Here is a 23,139-nt window from a genome sequence, read left to right on the forward strand (position 1 = left end):
TTGCATTCAACAAAAGAAAGTTTGGAATGACATGGGTGAGTGTACGATTAAAAAAATAAAAATACAAAAAAAATAAAAGATTTTGCCTGAAATACCCCTTTAATAAAAGAGTAGCTGCCCTGAGCAGATTGATTTGTTAATTGATAAAACGATGAGCTCGAGCAAGCGGTTACAGTACAAACGCTCCAGCGGTCATGTGCTTCTTGCATCTTTGGTCAAGGATCATTTATAGAATAAACAGCAGAAAAATACAATCATAGCAAGTGACAGAAAAAGCTTATATCACAACAGATCAGGCCATAAAAACGCCTAAAGAAAATGGAGTAAAGTGGCATATCAGCACATTTTTCTGTTTGCACATGTACTGAATCAAATCTTCTAAGACCACGTCCAAACAAACACCAAGTAGCTTAATGTATCGGCCTTTATTTCCTAAAGCCCTCTGCACAATGACTGAATGAATAGTGAAATCCTATCCTGCAGGAATGCGTGTAGAAACAAAGGCAGCAGCAAAAAATGAAGAAAGAGACAAGCATATACTTGAGCTGGAACCCACACCATCTGTATATGCATGAAAAGCAAGAAAGCCCTATTTCTCACGATAATGTTTGACTATTAAATCCATAATGACGTTCGTGTGAGACATCTTAAAGTCTGGAAGATATCTAAGAGCTTCAATAATGGAATGCTAGAGAATAAAAGTGTTATGCATAAGCCTTCGAACAGCAAAAACTTAAAATCAACAATTAGTGCATCTCTTGCTCAGCACTAATTAAAGGCGTCAGGGGATGGAACACTTAAAAAGCACATTTAAGGAATTTCACTAGCACTTTACAAATAAGGTACATAAATCATGTTTTAATAATTGAACAAATAGTGAATGAACTCACAGACTAATCAAGAACTAATTAAGCGTTAGCATGACGAATCAGAAAGTCATGTGAATAATGGACACTTTAACAACATGTTTGAATAAGATCGATAGTTAATGCATTAGATTGGCTGTATGAAAAATTTAATTATCAAATCAAATAAAACCTAATTAGATTTTAAATGGCATTATTCATTTTAATGATTATCCAATAATGTTCTCAACAAAAAAATCAGATGTGAATGTGAAGCAAAGATTATTCATGCATGTTTAATTAAAGTCAGAGTAGGGTTTGCTACTCCACATTGTTGTAATAGAAATTATTTGATTTAGTGCTAATATATTAACTAAAAGTACACCAAATATCTACTAACATGATGTTAAGGCTGTTACGACTCCTGTCACACACTATTAGTTCTTGATTAGTTCATGCCTTTATTCAAAACAAAGTATTAGATCAGGACTTCTCTTGTACACTTTTCGTAAAGTGTTACTGAAATTTCTGTACCTACTGACATTGAAGGGTACCATGGTTTTTTTTTAGTACTGGGATGGGGAAATACAAATGTAGTGCTATCTGCAGTGTCTAAATGTAGGAGAGGAAGGTTCTTCAAAGTGCACCAGAACATCCAGGTTCAAATAAACAGATAAAGGAATGTCTCTGGACTGCTGCTGCCTTCGAGAAACAAACCTCCACTTTTGAGATGGATTAAATTTGTTTTTTTGAAAGTCAAAAAAGACCATCCAGTTTTCATATGCTGGCCACTCTTTCTAAAAAAAACAAACAAAAAAAACAAAACAAAACAAAAAGTATTCTAAACTTCATACATCTAAAAAATATATAATATATATATATATGTGTAGTACCAACCTATATCTTCATAAAATAATCATGAATATATAATACTTCTTAAAGCTAACGTGCAAATTTGAATCAGCGTAACAGGTAGAAAGCATCATAGAAATGTTGTTTTGAGTGAATGTTTCTGTAGGCAGCTAGTAGACTGGGTGTGATCCACATCCCCGGCCTGTTTCAGTAGGGACTTCTGGTTAGAATGGTCCTCGTCATCCCTCTTTTGTCCCAAAAAACAACTTTCGTGAGGCGACATGGGCTGCATAGTCTCGGTCTGAGGAAGCAATGGAGTGGAGGTGAGCAACTCGACCTGACCGAGGTTGGTTGGACTCAGCGGGGCCTCCAAGTCTGTGCTATCCAAAATAGTCCTGGAGCTAGGAGTGTCTTTGGTGTACGGCAGAGTGCCTGTAATGGGACTCAAAGGTTCCTTCATGCAGTGTAAGTTCACAGATAGGGGGCTGTCTGAGCCCTGTCTGGAGGACTGAACTTCTTCCTGCATTCTGAAGTTGAGTGTGACATGGTTGTCAGAGTTTTTTGAGCTTAAAGGTGTGTCCCACATCTCCATGCTCTTTGATGGGATGGGGTTGGCTATAGCTTTATCCTTCTGTTTGGTGCCACTCATGTGGGTTTGTTTTACTCTGGGCCTGTAATCTTTCTGGAAAGGCCTGCAGAGAGGGGAGAATGGGGCACGGGGGGCAAACAGTGACCCGATGGAGCCCAGCTTCATCTGGCTCTGACTCAGGAAGATCCTGCGCATGTCCACTGGCAGTTTGTCCATTTGTCTTCCCACTTGGACCGGGTTTGGAAATAGAGTTCCCTGACAAGCTCTATAAAAGTATCTGAGACATGAAAACAACAGAGTCAGCAAAAAATAAAACTCTGGCATTAGACACCAGTCTGAACGTCATGAATTTAACACAGATTTTTGTGATGTGTTTGTACATAGTTATATTAATGTTATAATTAATATAATTATATTAACATTTTACAATTAGTGTGACGAGTTGATTTTTTAACATTAAATTTAATATTCAATTCTAGATTAAAATTAATTGAATATTACATATATTTTTATATAATATTAATGAGCATAAATAAATGAAGTATTTATTATGAATAAACCTACACTACATGTATGTTTTAAAATGCAGATTTTAAGTTAATATTTCAATCATTTAACTTTTTTTTTAAATTATGATCCTTTTGATTTTTTAAATATCTATTTTAGTAATTTAATTAATCATTAGCTTATTAAAGGTACAATTTGTAAGATATTTTCAGTAAAATATCCAAAAACCACTAGGCTAGTGTTATATATTTTGTCCAGCTGATTACTAACAATATCTCTAATGTTGTAAATCATGAGAAAATCCCCATTCTAAACAGTGACACGGGGCAGTGTAGTCGCCTGTCAATGACGTTAGCTACCCTTTGTTACCGCCTTTACTGACGTAGAAACCACATGACAACAGTGTCGTGGACAAATGTGGAAGTAGCTTCGCGACAAACTTAAACTAGAAAGAGATGCCAATCTCGCTTGTGTTTTACTCCACAGGTGAGTTGTTTGATTCATATCTTTAAAGAAAACGTATGCGATTATAACGATCAACAAGATTAGTTATGCGGCATACCTACAAACGCGGGGCATCGTGTCTCTAGACCCGCGCGAGGACGCGTCTGATCCATAGTCTGATCGCGTCTTTGCATTGACTTTTTATGTAATCTACTCGCGCAAATCGTTGAACTAGCGTTAAATCCATGATTTATCTTTCCGTCTGATTGATGGCCGTCAGCGGTTGGGTAGAAGACAACAAATCCCATCATTCCACGCTTCTCCTTAGCGTCATCAAACCACGCGATTGTTATTGTTTTGATAGTGCGCCCTCTAGTGGCAGGTCCTACAACCTGTACCTTTAATTATTAAATCCCTGCAGTGCCCTCATGAACACCTGTTTAGGAAACCCTGTTATAATATAATATATGATATGATATATGATAGTTATGCAAAACCATATTTTGATCCTAAAATAAAATTGCAAAACATTAATGCAATGGAAAAAAAAAGTTAAACTTAAAGAAAAAACAATAATCCCTTATTTAAAATTTGAAATGGAAATATGGAAATTGACATGCAAATCAATTTGAATTAGATCAAATACTTCCAGCTGGGTGTAGGTTAGATATACCTGGGAAGAAGAGCAGCAATAGGTGTGACAACACACAGCAGGTAAAATATAGGATCTCCCAGCAGCCTCTGCATGGTCCAATAAGTGTTGGATGGAGAGAAACAGGTTGGGCAGGAAGCATTGTAGCACAGTGCCACAGTAAAGAAGAGAGCTATACTGAAGCCAATCGACACCCAGTTCATCCATGTCTGTGAAAGGATTAAAAACCATCGAGGCAGAGTTAACAAAGAGTTGCTAAATTGCCTGAATTAGATATTATGGAACTAAAATAGGTTGAGCACAAAAAGTCAGGTTAACTTTGAATGTGCACAGGGTGACAACCTTCCAACATGTACTTGGCCTCCACCTCAAATGACCTGAAAGACGTTTCCCTCTCTCTCTAGTATGTGTGTTCATTTTCCTGAGCAGCACGTGGAATGATGAAGCTGCCAGCCCAACTATTGGAAACGTTTACTCTCTACTTGAACCATTTACTGTGAAGAACAGCCTCTTTCACACCAGAAGCCATCATCATGTCTGGAAACACAGTGAGGCTGCAGAGGACATTTTTCACGCACCGTAATGTGTCAGCTGAAAATTTACAGTGCCGGTGTAATGGAAAAAGCTCTAATCCAATTCACGCTCATAAATCTAAAACAGCTACTCACGAAAAGAGGGAAAAATAGAGGAGAATCAGATATGGGCTGCACACAGTTCACAATACGCCACATGACATGTGTTGGCAAAGACAACTATCAGCTTCAGCTACCCTGTGTGTGACGGCTATGCATACGCCAGCATGGTTAGCGAGAGAGATGAGCACAGTGGGCTGGACTGAGGCTGCCTGCATGCGCTGTCAGGCTGATGTATGGCTCCTGATGGTGCAGTTTCTTCCAGTTCAAACCAATCAAGGAGGTTCCCTGCATAAATGTCCCTGGCCGTGTCAGCATCATCCTGGTTTCCTTGCCACAGTGTTGGGCCTCTTATACTTTGAGAAAGAAAGGAAAGGCTTGCTTTCTCTACCTCCTCGTACATGTGTGTGAGATGGTTTTAGTTTAAGCACTTCATTTCCAAATCCTAAACCTTGTCAGATGAATTGTACACAAGATGTGTCTACTCGTACATATTGTGACATGCTAACAGATTTTTTTAGAGGAAGATTAAGCAACAATGAAATCTGAAGAAAATGCGTTAGCTACAAAGACGTTAAAGAAAATAATAAAATACCATAATAGTACAAAATCAGTATCAGGGCTGCTAAAAAAAAATAAAGACAAAAAAAAGCTTTTTTTTTTTTGCCATATATGATCTTTTAAAGTCAATAAAATAAAATAGAATAAAACAAGATATCACAACTGTAAAATACTTTAAATATATTTATTTACACTAAGTGGAAGAATAATTATTTTTAATTATAATTTTAAAATTATGTTAGAAATGCACATCACATTAAATCATTCTAAGTACCATATCGATATGAATCTACCATCTACAACATTTACCTATATTCCTGTAAAATGCCACGCTTCATTGAAATGAACATTAATCAGATTGAAAACAGACTTCACTACTCTTAACAGCATTTTTGCAAATTATGTTTAAGATAAGAAACAGAATAAGCAGGTTTAACCAGAGACCCTCACCAATCTTAACAAGTGCACAACTGTCTTTACACTGCAAAAGCACTACAGAAGATCCATGAAGAGTGAGTTTTAGAAGTGAGTTTGACCGTGTTTTAGCCACTGCATCACACCATCCTATATTGCATTTTAGCATATTATAAAACAAGACTCACCCAGGTTTTCGTTTCGATGCCCAAATGTAGCAAAATGGTGAAGAGTGCCAAGGTGGTGATGGGAGTGCCCCATGTAAACAAATCCACATCAGAGTCAACGTAAGCCTGCAAATATGACATTCAAACAAGACCGTTGCTTTCTTACAGACCCTACTTAAGTATTTTCACTTCTCATACACACTGCAAAAAAAACAAAGTAAATTTGCAGTTAAATATCAGAAAATTCATTAATTATTTACAAGCTAAAAACTTTTTTTTGTCAGCACAACAGACAAAATATACTTAGAGAAGACAATCTATGAAAATCAGTCTTAATGTCCTATGAAGTCTTGATTAAAGTATTTGTTTTTACTTAAATTTTTGCTGTGTAGTTGAACTGTAAATACTGTATTAAAGTTCCATTAAGATCAGGTGGCCTCTATCTTCAGGAAGACATATTTGAGCAGCCATGGTTTTTACTTTTACATTTCAGTGAATGCTCAAAATATTCAAATCAAACTTACAAAGTAAGGGATGAAGAAACAGATGAGGCTTTGGTAGAAGGCATCAATCATGTTCATCCAGAACATGTAGGGTTTATATTCCTGTATAAGAAATTCAAACACAAACAAATCCATGATTTCAGATTAACATGTTTTATTATAATGTCATTAGATGTTCCACTAATTAAGTCAAAGAACACAAATAAATGGTTTGTGAATAAATCAAAGTAAAGGAAGACCTCTGCAGAGGGATATGGTTAGCAAAGCAGAGGCAACCGCTGCAGTTTAATTATCCCAGGCTGGAAAATTTCAGCACTTGCAAGATGATTAGTTGCTTTTATAAAATATTAGCTCCTGCCCGTGCTGTTTTCCCCTTTATGAAACTCAGCAGAGAATAAAAGACCCATTTTGAAATGGGTCAGCAAAAAACAATCAAAGCAATAGCTGTGGCAACCGCTGCAGGGTAATATACTTCATCTGCTTATAGAGGCACTGCTGACGGTGCAAACCACAGGAAACTCAAGTGTGAATACATGTGGCAAAATGCTGTTCATGGGTTTTTATTTACATTACACTTTCAATAGTCATTTCGGTCCCAATTATAATTCAATATATGCAGTTCAAGGATGGTGTAATTGTGTTCTGCCCAAACAGCATGTACCTCTGAGTTTTGCCCATTCATGTAGAGCTGCGGCAACTCCTGCAGGGTTTCTGCTGACACGTCTTTGTCCAGGGTGCCGGTGATGAGCTGAGGGAATGCGGAGAACATCATGTTGAAGAAGATCAGGTACCACTGATCAACCATGGCTGACCCAGAGAACCCACAGTAGAACTGATACCAGAAGACGAGGGCAACAAACATCTAGGGTGAGAGGTGAAAGACAAAAACTCAATAATAAAGATCTATAACGAGGTTTGCAGTTGTTGTTGTTGTGTCTTAAGTCATTCCTATTCATTATGTCCAAGACCTTTCAGAAATTCAGAAATTCTTCTGATACAACATTGATCACCATTTAAGAGTTTATTTTTGCAATACGAACTACATTTAAATGTATTATTACTGCCACTTTGTGATTGTAAAGTCCCTTTACAGTAGTTAAACTTCAACCTATATATTAATGGTTAGTATATTTAGGAAATGAGCCAACTTCAGGGTCTCACAGCGTTTTTGTAGAAGAAGTAGAGGATCATGTTGGCGAGACGGGAGTAACACCAATGGCCGTGAACCAAGAGTAGCTTCTGCAGGTATCGAAATCGTGGCAGGGCAAAGTCACTTGCCATTACAGCCTATGAAAACAATGTGAACAGAACAGAGAAGACAGTAAATGGTAATACAAGTTTGACAATTTCTGTGCAATTAAAACTATTTTCACAAAGCAATGGACGGTACTAGTGCATAAATAGGTGAAGCTATTTTAAACACTCAGAAAGGTAAAAGATCTTTTAAAAATTGAATAGCATATTTTTAACATTATTAAAAAATGTAAGAAATTCCAATATGCACTACTTCCCAATGCCGTTACATGTTGGCCTATTGAGTTAAGTGTTCAAACATTTATATAAAATGGATTTTGACGACATCTGCCTTAAAGCTCAAGATCTATTAAGTGAGACACACACACCGCTTTGCATCTGTACACATTCATAAGACAAAAGATTAACATCAGCCTAGTGCCAAAACACTTGAAGACATCTTTGCATACAAGAACTATGAAAAGCCTTACTGACTGTAGAATCTGGTGAAAACGATCTTCCAGCCATCATCCATCTATTCTTTATCATACGCAGTTAACGTCATGTATCAGCCTTGTTGCCTCTAATGGCATTTGGGATCTTAATCAGTTACAATTGGCCTGACAGCAGCATCAGCTATTTTCTTCACCCTCGTTGTCATTCTCTCCACATCAAGAAAGCATAAAAAAAGCAGGTGAGATCAGTTATTATCCTACTATGTTTGTAACATTATGGTCTACGGGACCGAGTCATAAACAGATTCTCATTAGGGTTGTTCATACTGAACGCTGACCTCAAGAAGAGAATTTTGGCACATAGCGGAGAGTGGTGCCTCGTTACGTCCAGATCTTTTGCTGAATTAATTAATCTGCATGATTTATGAGACAGAGCGTCAAACAGATGAGCTCATGGTGCTTCCTGTCTCTCTTCTCACCTTAACAGGATGTATATTCTGTAGGCCTGCCACTGAAAACAGAGCAGCGGGGGGTGGGAAGCGATTTGTGGGCAAAGTGGAGATTTTCTGAGAAACCAGAACAAGAAAGGTTGTTCCCAGAGATGAACAAGTGGAGGGCGCTTTATAAAAGAACCGCTTAAGGAACCATATGCTGCGTATCGCCCAAATAAAGCAAAACTGCTAGCCCTGCATACAGTGCATTTACATTAACTGTCCTTTAAAAAAGGCATTTTTCAAGTTACTACAGTACCAAAATTCTTTATTGTAAAAACAAACAAAATCAAGCATTAAAACGGATGAATACTGAATCGTATACTTCCCATCACATTTTTCTGGTCCTTGTTTAGCAACTTTCTAGCAATGTGTTTTTTTAACATAGCAGTTTAAAAATTCATATCCAAGTTATAACAGAGCAATTTAACCTTAATACACGTACACTCCTGTTCAAAAATTTGGGGCCAGTAAGATATATATATATATATATATATATATATATATATATATATATATATATATATATATATATATATATATATATTTTTTTTTTTTTTTAAAGGAAATTGACATTTAAAAAAAGATGCAAAAAAGATGTATTAAACTAATTAAAAGTGATGGTAAAGACATTTATGATAAATAAATGTAACATTTAAAGTAACATTTTCTGTAATTTTGAACGATCAATAAAAAAATAAAATAAAATAAAAATATTCAATTTCCATAAAATTAGCTATCAGTCAAAAATAGTTAACCGTCTTCAGCATTGATAAGAAATGTTTCTGGAGTAGGAATAAATTACTTTACAATGTTCAAATAGAAAAGTGTTATTTTAAATGACTGTATTTTTGATTAAATAAATGCACACTTAGTGAGCAGAAGACTTTATTAAATATTAATAATAATATCTTACCGACCCCAAACATCAGTGAATATTGCCATCCTATCATGAACCTACAGCATTAATTTGTCAAGCACATATAATCACATTATTGTGGTAGCTATTTATATATAAACAGCAGTTTCTAAACTCTAAAATATGCATGTTCAAACTGTGTAATTTATGCTGTAGGACAAAAAACTATGTAACTATAGTCAATAACACTGTTGACAGCATTTCATTATTTGTATTTAGAGTTGTTTTCCCTGTTGCTGACCCTATCAGAAGAGACTCATAATTGGGTTGTGAACCACCAGTTGAGAACCAGTGGTGTGAGGTACCAATTATTAACTGTCTGAATACAGGATGTCTCTGTATATTGGCCAAAGAAATCTTCATAAAACAAATTATGTATATCCAGAAATGTGGTGCATTAACTCTGCAATCCTGCTTTACAATGTTCACTCCTCTCGTACTCTATACTTAAGGCAGAGAATAAAGTGTGGCCACAATTTATGGCTCTAGAATTATCCAGAATACAATCATTTCAAACACCTATGTCAACATCACTTCCCCTTGATCGTTTCAGTTTCTCCTTACCTGCATGCCCTCCTGTCCGGAGATTCCCACCCCTACATCAGCCACTTGGATCATACTAACATCATTAGCTCCGTCACCTACCATGAAGACCAAAAGAGGGTGAGAAAGAGGCGAGCGAGTTATCAATTCCATTTCACTTGCACAATGTCAGACTGCATTAATGCAAACATCGCATCAGCAGCAAAGTGCTCTGCTGGCAAAAATAAACAACATAAATTAAAAACAAAAGAGCCCAGAAACAAGCTGCCGTTTCTGAAAGGAACTGGAATGACATTAGCAGGGTGGCATGACTTTACATCATTGTCACCTTCTACACACCTAAATAGTCTCAAAAAAAGCTTACTAAGTCAAATCGCACAGGAACCCAAACAGGGCGGTCATGCTAAATTTAGCATTCCATTCATCAGTTCAAGTTTAGTGAAATCTGAGCTGCAAATATTTTGGCTTGGTTTCATTCTGTTCTATATAATAGAAGTTTTAAACTAAATGAGACACCTTGTTAAACTATTTAACACAAACTTCATCCAAAAAAAAAAAAAAAAAAAAAAGTAAAAAAAGAGTAGAAAGACATAAATGTTGGCCCTGTCTGAAAGTTACAAATTTAATGGTTATATAGCAGTAAGCAAGGTTAGACGGCTAAATAGTTCGAGCGGAATAAAGGAATGTTTGTGTTTGATTGTGGCGTTTGATATCAAGAACATTATGAAACTGACTTTAAACATAAACTCTAGAATATTTTTTATTGTCTGCTACATGACAATTCAAAGTCCAAACAGAAGAAATAAGTACACCAATTCAGAACAAAGACATATTTCAGAATATCTGATCACAGGAAAACTTAGTCCAGTAAAAAAAAAAAAAAAAACCCTTGAGAACAAAAGGTGAGGCCATTTTGATAGAATTAAAAATGCCAACAAAATCACATGATTATTACAAACTGTAATTGACAACATGCGGTCTAAAAACCTGTGTATGGCAAGGGTGTACTTCAGTTAACACATACCGTATTTTTCGGACTATAAGTCACACCGGAATATAAGTCGCACCAGTCCAAAAATACGTCATGATGAAAAAAACATAAGTCGCACTGGACTATAAGTCGAATTTATTTAGAACCAAGAACCAAGAGAAAACATTACCGTCAACAGCCGAGAGAGGGCGCTCTGTGCTGCTCAGTGTAGACTACAGGAGCACTGAGCAGCATAGAGCGCCCTCTCGTGGCAGGAGACGGTAATGTTTTCTCTTGGTTCATTTCTCTCGGTTCATGTCAAATTAATTTTGATAAATAAGTCGCACCTGAATAAAAGTCGCAGGACCAGCCAAACTATGAAAAAAAGTGCGACTTATAGTCCGGAAAATACGGTAATATGTTCAAAGGTGTTTATCTTGGACCTTTGAATCTTCTTTGAGATGTTTTATAAAATCATCCTCTGTTGCCTGAGGCAAAAGGCGTAGTGCTGACTTGACCCCAAGCTATCATCAAAAGCTGATTTTCCAGCTAAAAAGCTAGTAGGCTTTGAAGTATATAGAAAAGTAATAGCCCGCTGAGACCATCAGTTGCCTTTGTCCTAACTGAAACAAACAAACGCAGCAGCCAAATTCAACAAGACCACCTTTATTTGAAGCACGCCAACAAAGCAAATATGCTTAGCATGAGAACCGGTAACATCTGCTGCGAATGTGTCTGTACACCTTAAATGTCTGTTCATTAGAGTCACGCAGTGAAGAAGACAAGGCTCTGATTCATTCTGTAATGAAGTCTGTCAATTTCAAAGCAAAGGAATTTATTTACAGCACCTTCGAGGGTCATTTGAGCACTCCCTCTCTCATTCCCATCCAAAATGAAAGTGTTAGTTTTAGGCATGAGACATAAATGAATTACAAGTTCTTTATTAAGGTAGGGGGAAATGACCTGAGGTAACCGGCTCTTTCTGCAGGCAGGTGGCTCAGACTTGATGTACCTTGCATCTTTCGCTCTCTCCCTAAAGCCATCTGGATAATTAGCTAGAGTGCTGCGTAGGCTTGTAAATGTGGCATTCTGCGCTGAGGAAAGGACAGACACGTGCTGTCCAGTCACCACTAAAATATTTACTTGGCAACATCGGGGACCATTAATCTCCAAATTCAACTTGCCAAGCTAAAAGTACGAGAAACAACAAAAAAAATAACATCTATGCTACCCATTTTGTGTTTCTATTAAATTAAATTAAAGAACCATTTATTGCTTAAAGGGACAGTTCAAGCAAAAATGAAAATTCAGTCAACATTTACTCACACTCATGTCTTTTTATACATATTCTGGTCATACTTTTCCATGCAATTAGTGTAAATGGAGACTGAAGCGTTCAAGCTTCAAAAAGGATGCAAACATTTCATTAAAATGGTCCATTCTTTTTTATGTACATTATTGTGCACTGATAAACTTCCTATTCAGCTGAACTCCAGGGCTAGATTCAGAAAGGAATCATTCAGATGAGTTTTGTGAATCGTTTAAGTACCATTGCTACCAGTCAAGGACAACTCAGGCATATTAGAAGATTTAAGCAAAAAACTTTTCTGGACTTGGAACATGAGGGTGAGTAATGATGCCACCTTCAATATTAAACAAGCTATTCTTTCAAACAGAGTAACCTGCATTAGTACCGTGGAACACACTGAAATTCATTTGTGTGTATCATCTTGCAGTTGTGTGATGATTATTGCCACTAAGGGACTGGTTTGCAGATTGGGCTTTAACCAAACACTATTAGAGATAAATCATAAAAAACGACCAACCAAATCCACCACTTACCTATTGCCAACGTCATGACCTTGAGCTTGTTACGGACTAACTTGACCACCATGCTCTTCTGCAGGGGCGTCGAGCGACAGCATAGAACGGACCTGCAACTTCGAGCCACAGCAAGGAACTTGTCCTCCAAACTCTTGTCCAGTGCGTAGGCCAAGGTCCGGCCGTCGATCACCAGCCCTAGCCGCTGCACCAGGAAGGGGCTGGAATGGCCAGAGGAGGCCGGGGAACACACCGGAGAAGAGAAGTGAATGGCAGTATAATCTCTAGCTGCTTGAGGATCTGGTCGAGGGTTGCAAAGGAACTTGGCCTGGATGTAGTGCAGACTGTTCTCGAGCAATGCAGCACAGGCCTCCTAGTAAGTGTTGACATTTGAAGAAAAAAAATAATAGTAATAATTCAGGAAGGTCGTAAAAGGACACAAAAATCTCATGAGGGTTAGGCAACATCTGGTAAACAGAGAGAGAAAAAAGGATAAGATGACTGCTCAAAAATGCAACTCAACATAACAATTATGGTATAAATTATATAACATTTACTGTACCAAATCACTTTTATAAAAGGTATACTACACCCAAAAATAACAATTTTGTTTTCATTTAGTCACCTTCATGTGATTCCAAATCTCTGACTTGCTTTCTTCAGTAAAACATAAAAATCACTGAGATTTTTTGTTCAATAGTAATCCAAACCACTTGGTTCCCAACATTCTTCAAAATATCTTCTTTTGTTCAACAGAAGACAAAGTCATACAGCTTTGCAATGACATGAGGGTGAGTAAATGACAAGTTTTATTGTTGGGTGAACTATCCCTTTAAGTAAGGAAAACGTTTGGACTAATACAGCGAGTCAGTGATTAAGACATTTCTGTATGACAGCTCTTTGCCAGTCTGGTTTTTAAAAATGAAACTCATGTGGATGCTTCACGTGTTCAAGGAGACAAAAATAAACATCATGAAAGCTCATTCAAGCCAGTCCAGCTGTTCTATGGGGAAACACCTACCAAAGAGTTTTCTTAGAGTCATACTGAAGGCATCAAGGGCTATTTGACCAAGAAGGAGAGTGATGGGGTGCTGCGCCAGATGACCTGGCCTCCACAGTCACCGGACCTGAACCCAATCGAGATGGTTTAGGGGTGAGCTGGACCGCAGACAGAAGGCAAAAGGGCCAACAAGTGCTAAGCATCTCTCGGGGAACTCCTTAAAAGACTGTTGGAAGACCATTTCAGGTGACTACCTCTTGAAGCTCATCAAGAGAATGCCAAGAGTAGGGATGGGTACCGAAACCCGGTATTAAAATGGCCCCAGGGCTAAATTATGAAAGACTGTAGTATCAGTAAGATCTGACTGTATCGGTTCTGCTTTCGGTAATGGAAGGGAAAAAATTAATGTACTATGTATTTTTGCTTAATAATGTTATCGTGCACATTTTATCTTACCAAACATTTCTAATTTGCGATATTAAGACGTTTGTCTGTGAAATCTGCGAGATCTCTCATGCGCGCCGCGGAGGCTGTCTGTCAGTCACACACACACACACACACACCACAAGAACGAGCGCGGCACACACACACACGCATTAGGGGCCATTCACATATCGCGTCTTTTGCGCGCTCAAGTTCGTTATTTCAAATGTAGGTGCGCGGTATGCGCGCTCATAATGGAAGTGGCGCGGTCTCAACGTTTTAGAATGCCGCAAGCGCACCGCAGGTCATGTAACTTCCTCACCTTTTCCGTAACAACGTTGAAAGCTCAGCCAAGATGAAGAAACAGCTGATAGCTGTATGTGGATATTTAAATTAATTTAGTAGCAGTGCTACTGCAAACAGTTTTAGTGCTGCAAATCCATTTATCCATTGCTGAAATTTCTGCGTCTTCATGGAGAGAGCAGGTCATGGTTGCTTAGCAATGGCAGACTCCTCAGGAGCGCAAGTGTCCGAAGGCTTTGGGGGAAAAAAATCAGAAAGTGACGCGCCTAGCGTTTTCCACACGTTTTTAGACCCGATATGTGAACGGCCCCTTACAGTACGAAAACTCCTGCTTTATACAAAGAGTGATGATGGTGGAGACAGCAAAATGTTCCAAAGTGTGGTTATACTTCACTAGAGTTGATGCAGACAACGCTGGTTGTCATAAGTGCAACAAAATTTTTGCATGTAAGGGCGGAAACACAAGCAATCTGTCAAAGCATCTTTCAAAAGTGCATTATGTGCAGACAGAGAAATGCAAAGTTTTAGACTGCCTAACACAACACAAAGTACCGATAAGATTACCGTTAAAGTACCGGACCGTTAAGCAGTATCGGTAAGAGTAGTAATACTGTTAAAACCTTAACGATACCCATCCCTAGCCAAGAGTGTGCAAAGCAGTAATCAAAGCAAAAGGTGGCTACTTTGAAGAACCTAGAATATGACATTTTCAGTTGTTTCACACTTTTTTGTTATGTATATAATTCCATATATAATTCCACATGTGTTAATTCATAGTTTTGATGCCTTCAGTGTGAATCTACAATTTTCATAGTCATGAAAATAAAGAAAACTCTTTGAATGAGAAGGTGTGTCCAAACTTTTGGTCTGTACTGTGTGTGTATATATATATACACATAGGGAAAAAAAAGGGAAATTTGATTTCATGGTGACTTTAATTTAAAGACAGTAAAAAAAAAAACATGCTACAACATAATTCATATTAATGTTTACTTAAAACTTGAAAATGAATCAAAATAATTGTTTTAAAATAATTTATTATGCGCCTGTGCTAAGCTGCATGACAAACAAATAGCAAAGGAAAATTATTGAGATAAATTAATAATAACAACAACTATTAAATATAATCATATTAAAAAAAGACAGTAATCAGCCCTTGGGAGTCTAAAAAAGCTCACAGTGGAAAAAACTCATAATATGGTAGATGAGTGGGTGGGGGGGTACAAGTGTGGGAGAAATTTAACTACAGTGTGTGTTTTCAAATTAAACAATCAGGCCTACAAATTATGGCCAATACCTTCAGACATTTCTGTCATTCCTGGTAGCAAAAAGCAAAACAAGAACAATAATGAAATCGGAGAATAAATCAACAAGATCAAACAGTATCTACTCCAAAGATATAATAGAATTTTAAAAAAGGCTTTGTGAGAACTAATATTAAACATTTTCCAAACTATGTAGTTGTAGGCAAGTTGTCAGCTGGAGTGGGCAGCCTGAGAGTAATAGTTATTATTTTAATAAGCCATATGTAAAACACATGTAGTGTTGAGAATTCTGAGACATTTCAGCAAATAAATTCTTTGAAACATTTCAAATTTAAATGAATTAGTTCTCAAATTCAGTTTAGTGATAGTGATAGAAGTTGATAGAAGTAATCAACAGATCAGTTGTTCATTAAAACAGTCATTAGACGTAGGCTGAACCTCACTCAGCATTCAGAGGGAGAAGGAAGTGAAGAGAAAAAGTGGATCACACGAGGAGAGACTGCAGCAGTGCATGCTGGGTGTACCTGTGAGTCAGCATTAAGAGTGATTATCTCCTCCTCTGGGTCCAGCAGTTTGCAGGCGTACGCAATGTTGATGGCAGTCTCTTGTTTATCTCCTGTCAGTACCCAGATCTGAAGGCCTGCTTTTCTCAGAGAGGTGATGGTCTCGGGAACCCCATCCTGAAGTCTGTCCTCAATACCTGTTGCTCCTATTTAAAAAGACAGACAGAGAGATTTTATGCTTGTACCCACTTGTGTGTGGTACTAAGCACTTGTGTTTTGAATCCCAAAATATTAAAAGGAATAGTTCACCCAAAAATGAAATTTCTGTGAAATGAATCATTTTCTCTCCTTCAAGTTGTTCCAAACCAGTATGACTTGCTTTTTTCTGCTGAACACAAAATAAGATATTTTGAAGAATGTTGGTAACCAAAAAGTTGCAGGTAGCCATTGATGTCCATAGTATGAAAAAAAAATTATTCCTATAAAACTTCATTGTGGACCAGCAACTGTTTGGTTAGTTACATTCTTCAAAGTATCTTCTTTTTGTGTTCAGAGGAAGAAAGAAACTCACACAGGTTCTAAACAACCTAAGGGTGAACTATTGCTTTAACACCAGGTGCAACTTAGTACTTAATGGACTAAGAGTGCTTTAGGAACTATTATTACCCAGAAGTTGGAGATTGGTCTCTAGTCGTAATGCAGACTCGAATAGCAGCTCCTCCCTCCTCTGTATGGCTGTCTCTGCTTCCAGGTGATGTTGTAGCCAACTTGCATACTCCTCCTTACTGAGAACCTGGACCAAACAAATACAATCACATCACATCAGCTGAAGGAGTTCAATAAATATTATTTGCAATAAATGAGTTTTGATAAAGCAGTTGTTGTCACACTCTATTACGGTTTCAAAAGGTTTTTCTAGATTCAAAGAGATGTGTGATTAAAAAGAAAAAGAAAGAAGAACGCCATAAGGTGTTCTGGTTACTAGTGGAGAAAGTAAAACTAACACAAAGAGGCTTGTTAAACTTTAAACAGCTCCATTTATGTATGAATTCACACTTAACAGTGTGAAAAATAATTGTGTGCAAGCTGTTCAAGGCTTCCCTTCTTTTAAGGTGACTATTTAGCAACAATGGCAATGAAACATGCCAAAAAAATAAAAATACATATATACATACATATATATATATATATATATATATATATATATATATATATATATATATATATATATACACACATACATATACATGTTTCAACTTACACTCATTTACATCCTTCTCTTCACTCTCTGAGGCAGAAGTCTCAAAACTCATCCTTTCTAATCACCCTACAACTTGCCCGCTTGATCCTATTCCATCTCATCTCCCTCAAGCCATTTCTCCTGCAGTTGTACCTGCACTCACTCAAATCATCAACACATCCCTCCACACTGGTGTTTTTCCCTCATCATTTAGACAGGCACGTATAACTCCACTACTTAAAAAACCCAACCTCAATCCATCTCTGTTAGAGAACTACAGACCAGTTTCCCTTGTCCTTTCATTGCAAAAACACTTGAACGAGCTGTGTTCAACCAAGTCTCTACATTTCTCACACACAACAACCTCCTTGACAGCAACCAATCTGGCTTCAGAAGTGGACATTCAACTGAGACTGCCTTGCTCTCAGTTGTTGAAGCTCTAAGACTGGCAAGAGCGGAATCCAAATCTTCAGTACTTATCCTGCTTGATCTGTCCGCTGCTTTTGACACTGTTAACCACCAGATCCTCCTATCAACCCTACTGGCAAAAGGCATCTCAGGAACCACACTTCAATGGTTTGAGTCTTACCTATCAGATAGGTCCTTCAAAGTATCTTGGAGAGGTGAGGTGTCCAAGTCACAACATCTAACTACTGGGGTGCCTCAGGGCTCAGTTCTTGGACCACTTCTCTTCTCTGTCTACATGGCATCATTAGGTTCTGTCATCAGAAACATGGCTTTTCATACCACTGCTATGCTGATGACACTCAACTCTACCTCTCATTCCATCCTGATGATCCGACGGTAGCTATTCGCATCTCAGCTTGTCTAACAGACATTTCTTCCTGGATGATGGACCATCACCTTCAACTCAACCTTGCCAAGACAGAACTGCATGTGATTCCAGCAAATCCATCATTTCATCACAATTTCACCATCAAGTTAGGCACATCAACCATAACTCCTTCAAAAACAGCTAAAAGCCTTGGAGTTATGATTGATGATCAGCTGACTTTCTCAGACCACATTGCTAAAACTGTCCGATCCTGCAGATTTGCTTTATTCAACGTCAAGAAGATCAAGCCCTTTCTTTCGGAACATGCTGCACAACTCCTTGTTCAAGCTCTTGTTCTGTCCAGGCTGGACTATTGCAATGCCCTCTTGGCAAGTCTTCCAGCCAATTCTATCAAACCTTTACAATTAATTCAGAACGCGGCAGCAAGATTAATTTTTAATGAGACAAAAAGAATACGTCACACCTCTGTTTATCAATTTGCACTGGCTTCCAATAGCTGCTCGTATAAAATTCAAGGCATTGATGTTTGCCTACAAAACTACCACTGGCTCTGCACCCATTTACCTAAATTTGTTACTTCAGACTTATGTGCCCTCTAGAAGCTTGCGTTCTGCAAGTGAACGTCGCTTGATTGTGCCATCCCAAAGAAGCACAAAGTCACTTTTACGGACTTTTAAATTAAATGTTCCCTCCTGGTGGAATGACCTCCCCAACTCAATCCGAGTAGTCCTTAGCCATCTTCAAGAATCGGCTTAAAACACATCTCTTCCATCTTTATTTGACCCTCTAACTTTAACACTCACTATTCTAATTCTATTCTTTAAAAAAAATCTAACTACCTTTCTAATCTTTTTATATTCCATTTTCTTTTCATTAATTATGCAATTGTATGTGTGTGTGTGTGTATGTGTAAAGACCTCTAACACTAGCTTGCTCTATTCTTTTTTTTATTCTATCTGTTTTCTTTATATTATATTATTTAAAATCCCATGCTAGGTGTACTGTGTTAACCTAACTGAGACTTGTTATAGCACTTATATATCATTGCTCTTTTTCTTGTTTTTTGATTGCTTCCACTGTCCTCATCGGTAAGTCGCTTTGGATAAAAGCGTCTGCTAAATGAATAAATGTAAATACACACAGACACACACAAGAAGTGTTAGATCATAGCTGGGCATTAAAAGTAATGGGTTTAGTTGGTTAAAAATCTGATTGTCAATGACAGCTGAAATCTGCTTAAAGAGGTTCATGGGAGCATGTGAAAGCTTGCTGAAAAATTAGAGAATAAACAAAAAAAACATCATCTCACATCATATGGCAACCAGAAGAGAGTGAGGGTATATATTACTTATGGAGAGAGAGAGAGAGAGAGCCAGACAGAGAGAGAGAGAGAGAGAGAGAGAGAGAGAGACAGAGAGAGAGAATGAGAGAGTCTGTCACACGCACTCTAGGAGAAAAAAAAAAATCTAGACTTGTAAACCATCGGTACAAAACACATTTACATTTTACATTTTACATTTACATGATATATATACACACACACACACACCCCAAATGAAGGTAATTCAAACACATTATTTGTGCAAATGTATATTATAATATATTATATATATATATAACACAAAGGATGTGTTGCCCATTTAACGGTCTATTTATTGAAATTTAATATGGTCACAAATACATTTTTTGTGTTTTGTATACAATTAATTGTTATCAACACATCTAAACGTAGTTATTAAATTGTCACCCCTACAAAAAAATTTAAATGTATAATTGTTACTGAGAGTTAAATGTTACCTTTTTGGCAATACAGAGTGTTCGGAGACCGTCTGCAGCATAAAGATTTAAGTAGTTTTGAGTTTTATACAAGATTTTCCTTTGTCGCTTTCCTTTGCAATCATCTGCAATACAAAAACACAAAGAAAACCAAAAAGAAAATTAGACAATCCATCAAAATATTCTAACATTTAGAGTAGGATTTACTAAAGTAAATGTTAAACATACACACAGTGTGAAAAACACATACTGTAAGTAGACAGCTAAACTAATCACTCCAGCCTCTTTAAGGTTGGTTCTCTATGTTGCCAATGGCTTCCTCAGCAAGGCCATTAGATTTAATAAAGATGGCTGAGTGTTTTGACAGGCTGACTGGATAAGCTGGCTACAGGGCATTTTGAGGTTTATTGCTCCTGTGTTATTGCTCAGTGCATTGCTTCCTGGCAGGAAGAGCAGAACAAACTGTTTGGGATGATCACTTCCCAACATGGACGACCGTCAGCCAAGACGAGGGGGCGAGAGTGCCAAACCTCACATATTCACCGAATGATTCATCACCACCCCTGCAACTGTGGGACGACAGGACCTGTTTTTCCAGAGACTGATGTATTGACTCAGGAATTAAATGCTCTTAATAAACCTATAGGTAAACTAAATCCCCATATCATGCCGTGACATGACCCTTCAAAGAGTGAAAAGGTATATGGTATTGAAGTATTTTATAATATAAGCAACAGTACAGTATATAAAAGGTTAAGTGGGCAATTTTTAAACCGCTAGTAATACAAATAAAGTGGTATCATTCATGTCCACAGCTCATTCCGTGTGGGACGACCTATGAACCGAAGTATTTTGGTATATACAGAAGAAATATTTCAGTACGTACAAAAAAGTAAGTAAAAGCATGTGCAGAGAAAGCTTGACTGAGCCATATAAGATAAACAAGCAAGCAAACAAAAACAAAATAAATAAAATCCTCACCTTTAAAATAAAAAACTAAAGCAACAAACTACTATACCTTTAAAGCTTGCCTAAAATAGAAAACAAACCAAAACAAACAAACACCCTCAAAAAACAAAAAAAATACAAAATTTAACAAACAAACAACCAAACCCAAACAAAACAAATAACAACAGAAGGTCTAGACATGGCTGTTTTGATGTATTATATAATAACTAGCAAATTTAGTCTGGGAATTTAACCAGAGAGGCGGCTACACAGACAAATAAAAAATACACAGCAGTTTCATATTACTGAAAGACAGAAATGACTGCCATTCCCCTAGCAAAAATATGGTGTCTTTTCCAAGATTTTTGTCTATGTTCTTCATTTCAATACATTACATAATGACTGGAAACACACAGGTACTGTTTGGGTTTCCAAATCTTTATGGTTGCCTGGTCAGGACAGCTTTATGTCAAGGAAGTTGTGACTTCAAAGTTACAATTTAGTCTTGTCAAAGATTCGAAAGCTTTGTAGTCCGTTTTTTTGTGCATTGTGTTATTAGACAAGCATGGCAAACATCCCACTGCTCTGAATGGAGTTATTGTAACCTTCAGTTAGTCTGCTGTGCTAATTGAAAATCTACACCCAGAGGTGAACAGTGGTCCAGAAGTACAGGAATACACACCAAGCATGTGTGTCTATGTGCATGAAACAGTCCATAACCGGTAGTAAGGCACAGACTAAGTGTGTGTTTGCAGTATTATGCTAACTAACCGCAGCAAAGGCTGGACACGTAATAAGCCTGGGGTCTCGAAACATATTTCCAGACTGCCAGCTAAACACATGGCAGAAAGAGGAAATGACACAATTTCCCCACTACTTGCAATGGCACTAGAAACACTTAAGTTCCATATAGCTAGAAAAAGAATCAAAATCTCAAATCGCACATTCAATGAAATTCTTTGGGGTAAGATATTCCACCACTATAAACTTCAAAACACTTTAAAAAATGTATAGCAGCACTTAAACATGTTAATAATTAGATTAGTGTGATATAATTACTTGAAAAATAAAGTCGCAATGACAAATTAACAAATCTTTTTTCTGTATAGTGACATCGTTTTTTTGGGGGGGAAGGGGGGACTTTTATCTATTTAGGGACTTATCTATCGGAGAGTTCTATTCTATCGGTTTTAACTAGTCTTATTTTTATTTTTTTAGTTAGGGTGATGTTTTTTTCTCTTTCTTTCTTTTTAAAATAAACATAATGACACTTGTTTTAAGTATAAACTAATTAAACACAAGGGACAAAATCTGTCAGAGCAGTAAGATGAAATACTCTTAATATCTTATGCAGCGATGCTTCAAGTAAATTCATCTTGGTTTGAGTATATTTAGATATTTTAACTGGAAAACATGACAAATACTCTTTTTTTTTTTTTTGTGGTCTGCAAAATATTAGCCAATATTTGAAACAGACAAAAAAAAAACAACAACTTGAAAGCTCCACCTAAAGGAAGGGCACTGGCATCACCAGAAGTTTGTCTGTTTAGAACAATAGCCTCTGACAATTAGACAAATATTACAGTCCACTATTGTATAACAGCCTTTACAAAAGTATCAGCTTCACATTCCTGCTTTTCAAACTTTTTCAGTTGCTATATATATATATATATATATATATATATATATATATATATATATATATATATATATATATATATATATATATATATATATATATATATATATATATATATATATATATATATATATATATATATATATATATATATATATATAGACTTAATGTAAATACATTACAACAATTGTGAGTTTTGTTTTTCATAAAACAAGTGATAAATAATTATCTTTTCTAATCTGTAATATACTACACTGAAAAAATGCTAAAAAAGAAAGAAAAGATAGAACACTGAAAAAAACATTTTGATTTCTTCTGCTCTTTCCTTCAAAAAGGTGAGCAAACAGACTGCTTGTGAACTATTCTAAGCCATAGTTTTACCTCTTTCTTGGCTGTCATCTTGACATTTAGATATAAAGCACAGGGCAGTGCATGTAGTACTACTTTTCATTCATTTGTGTACACATCATTAGTGAAAACTGCTATTGGAGCTCTTGCCTGGAATACTAACAAGCCAGTCTAGCTATGCAATTAGGATAGTTTATTACCGCTAAAACTCTTGGCTACATCAAGAGCCGAGAACAATCTGGAAGCCATCCAGAAGGCGTTTGGGTGAAGGGGACGTATTGCCCTTACTATGCTGACTAT

The 23,139-nt window shown here is 36.9% G+C and overlaps 1 protein-coding gene across 1 annotated transcript in view; it reads right to left on the minus strand.

The window, feature by feature from the left end:
- Nucleotides 1-210: 210 nt before the first annotated feature.
- Nucleotides 211-23,139, minus strand: part of LOC132151769 (phospholipid-transporting ATPase VA-like) — a 48,190-nt gene continuing 25,261 nt past the window's right edge. The window contains exons 11-21 of the mRNA XM_059560124.1: nucleotides 19,926-20,029; nucleotides 16,759-16,885; nucleotides 16,114-16,298; nucleotides 12,620-12,971; nucleotides 9,829-9,905; nucleotides 7,328-7,453; nucleotides 6,828-7,028; nucleotides 6,188-6,268; nucleotides 5,685-5,789; nucleotides 3,911-4,098; nucleotides 211-2,563 (exon numbers count right to left, since the gene is read on the minus strand). Of these exons, the coding sequence (XP_059416107.1) occupies nucleotides 1,828-2,563; nucleotides 3,911-4,098; nucleotides 5,685-5,789; nucleotides 6,188-6,268; nucleotides 6,828-7,028; nucleotides 7,328-7,453; nucleotides 9,829-9,905; nucleotides 12,620-12,971; nucleotides 16,114-16,298; nucleotides 16,759-16,885; nucleotides 19,926-20,029 (2,282 nt within the window). The 3' untranslated portion in view covers nucleotides 211-1,827. The remainder of the gene's footprint in view (nucleotides 2,564-3,910; nucleotides 4,099-5,684; nucleotides 5,790-6,187; nucleotides 6,269-6,827; nucleotides 7,029-7,327; nucleotides 7,454-9,828; nucleotides 9,906-12,619; nucleotides 12,972-16,113; nucleotides 16,299-16,758; nucleotides 16,886-19,925; nucleotides 20,030-23,139) is intronic.

The sequence above is a fragment of the Carassius carassius genome, chromosome 10 (assembly GCF_963082965.1).
Source record: "Carassius carassius chromosome 10, fCarCar2.1, whole genome shotgun sequence".
NCBI classification, from domain to species: domain Eukaryota; kingdom Metazoa; phylum Chordata; class Actinopteri; order Cypriniformes; family Cyprinidae; genus Carassius; species Carassius carassius.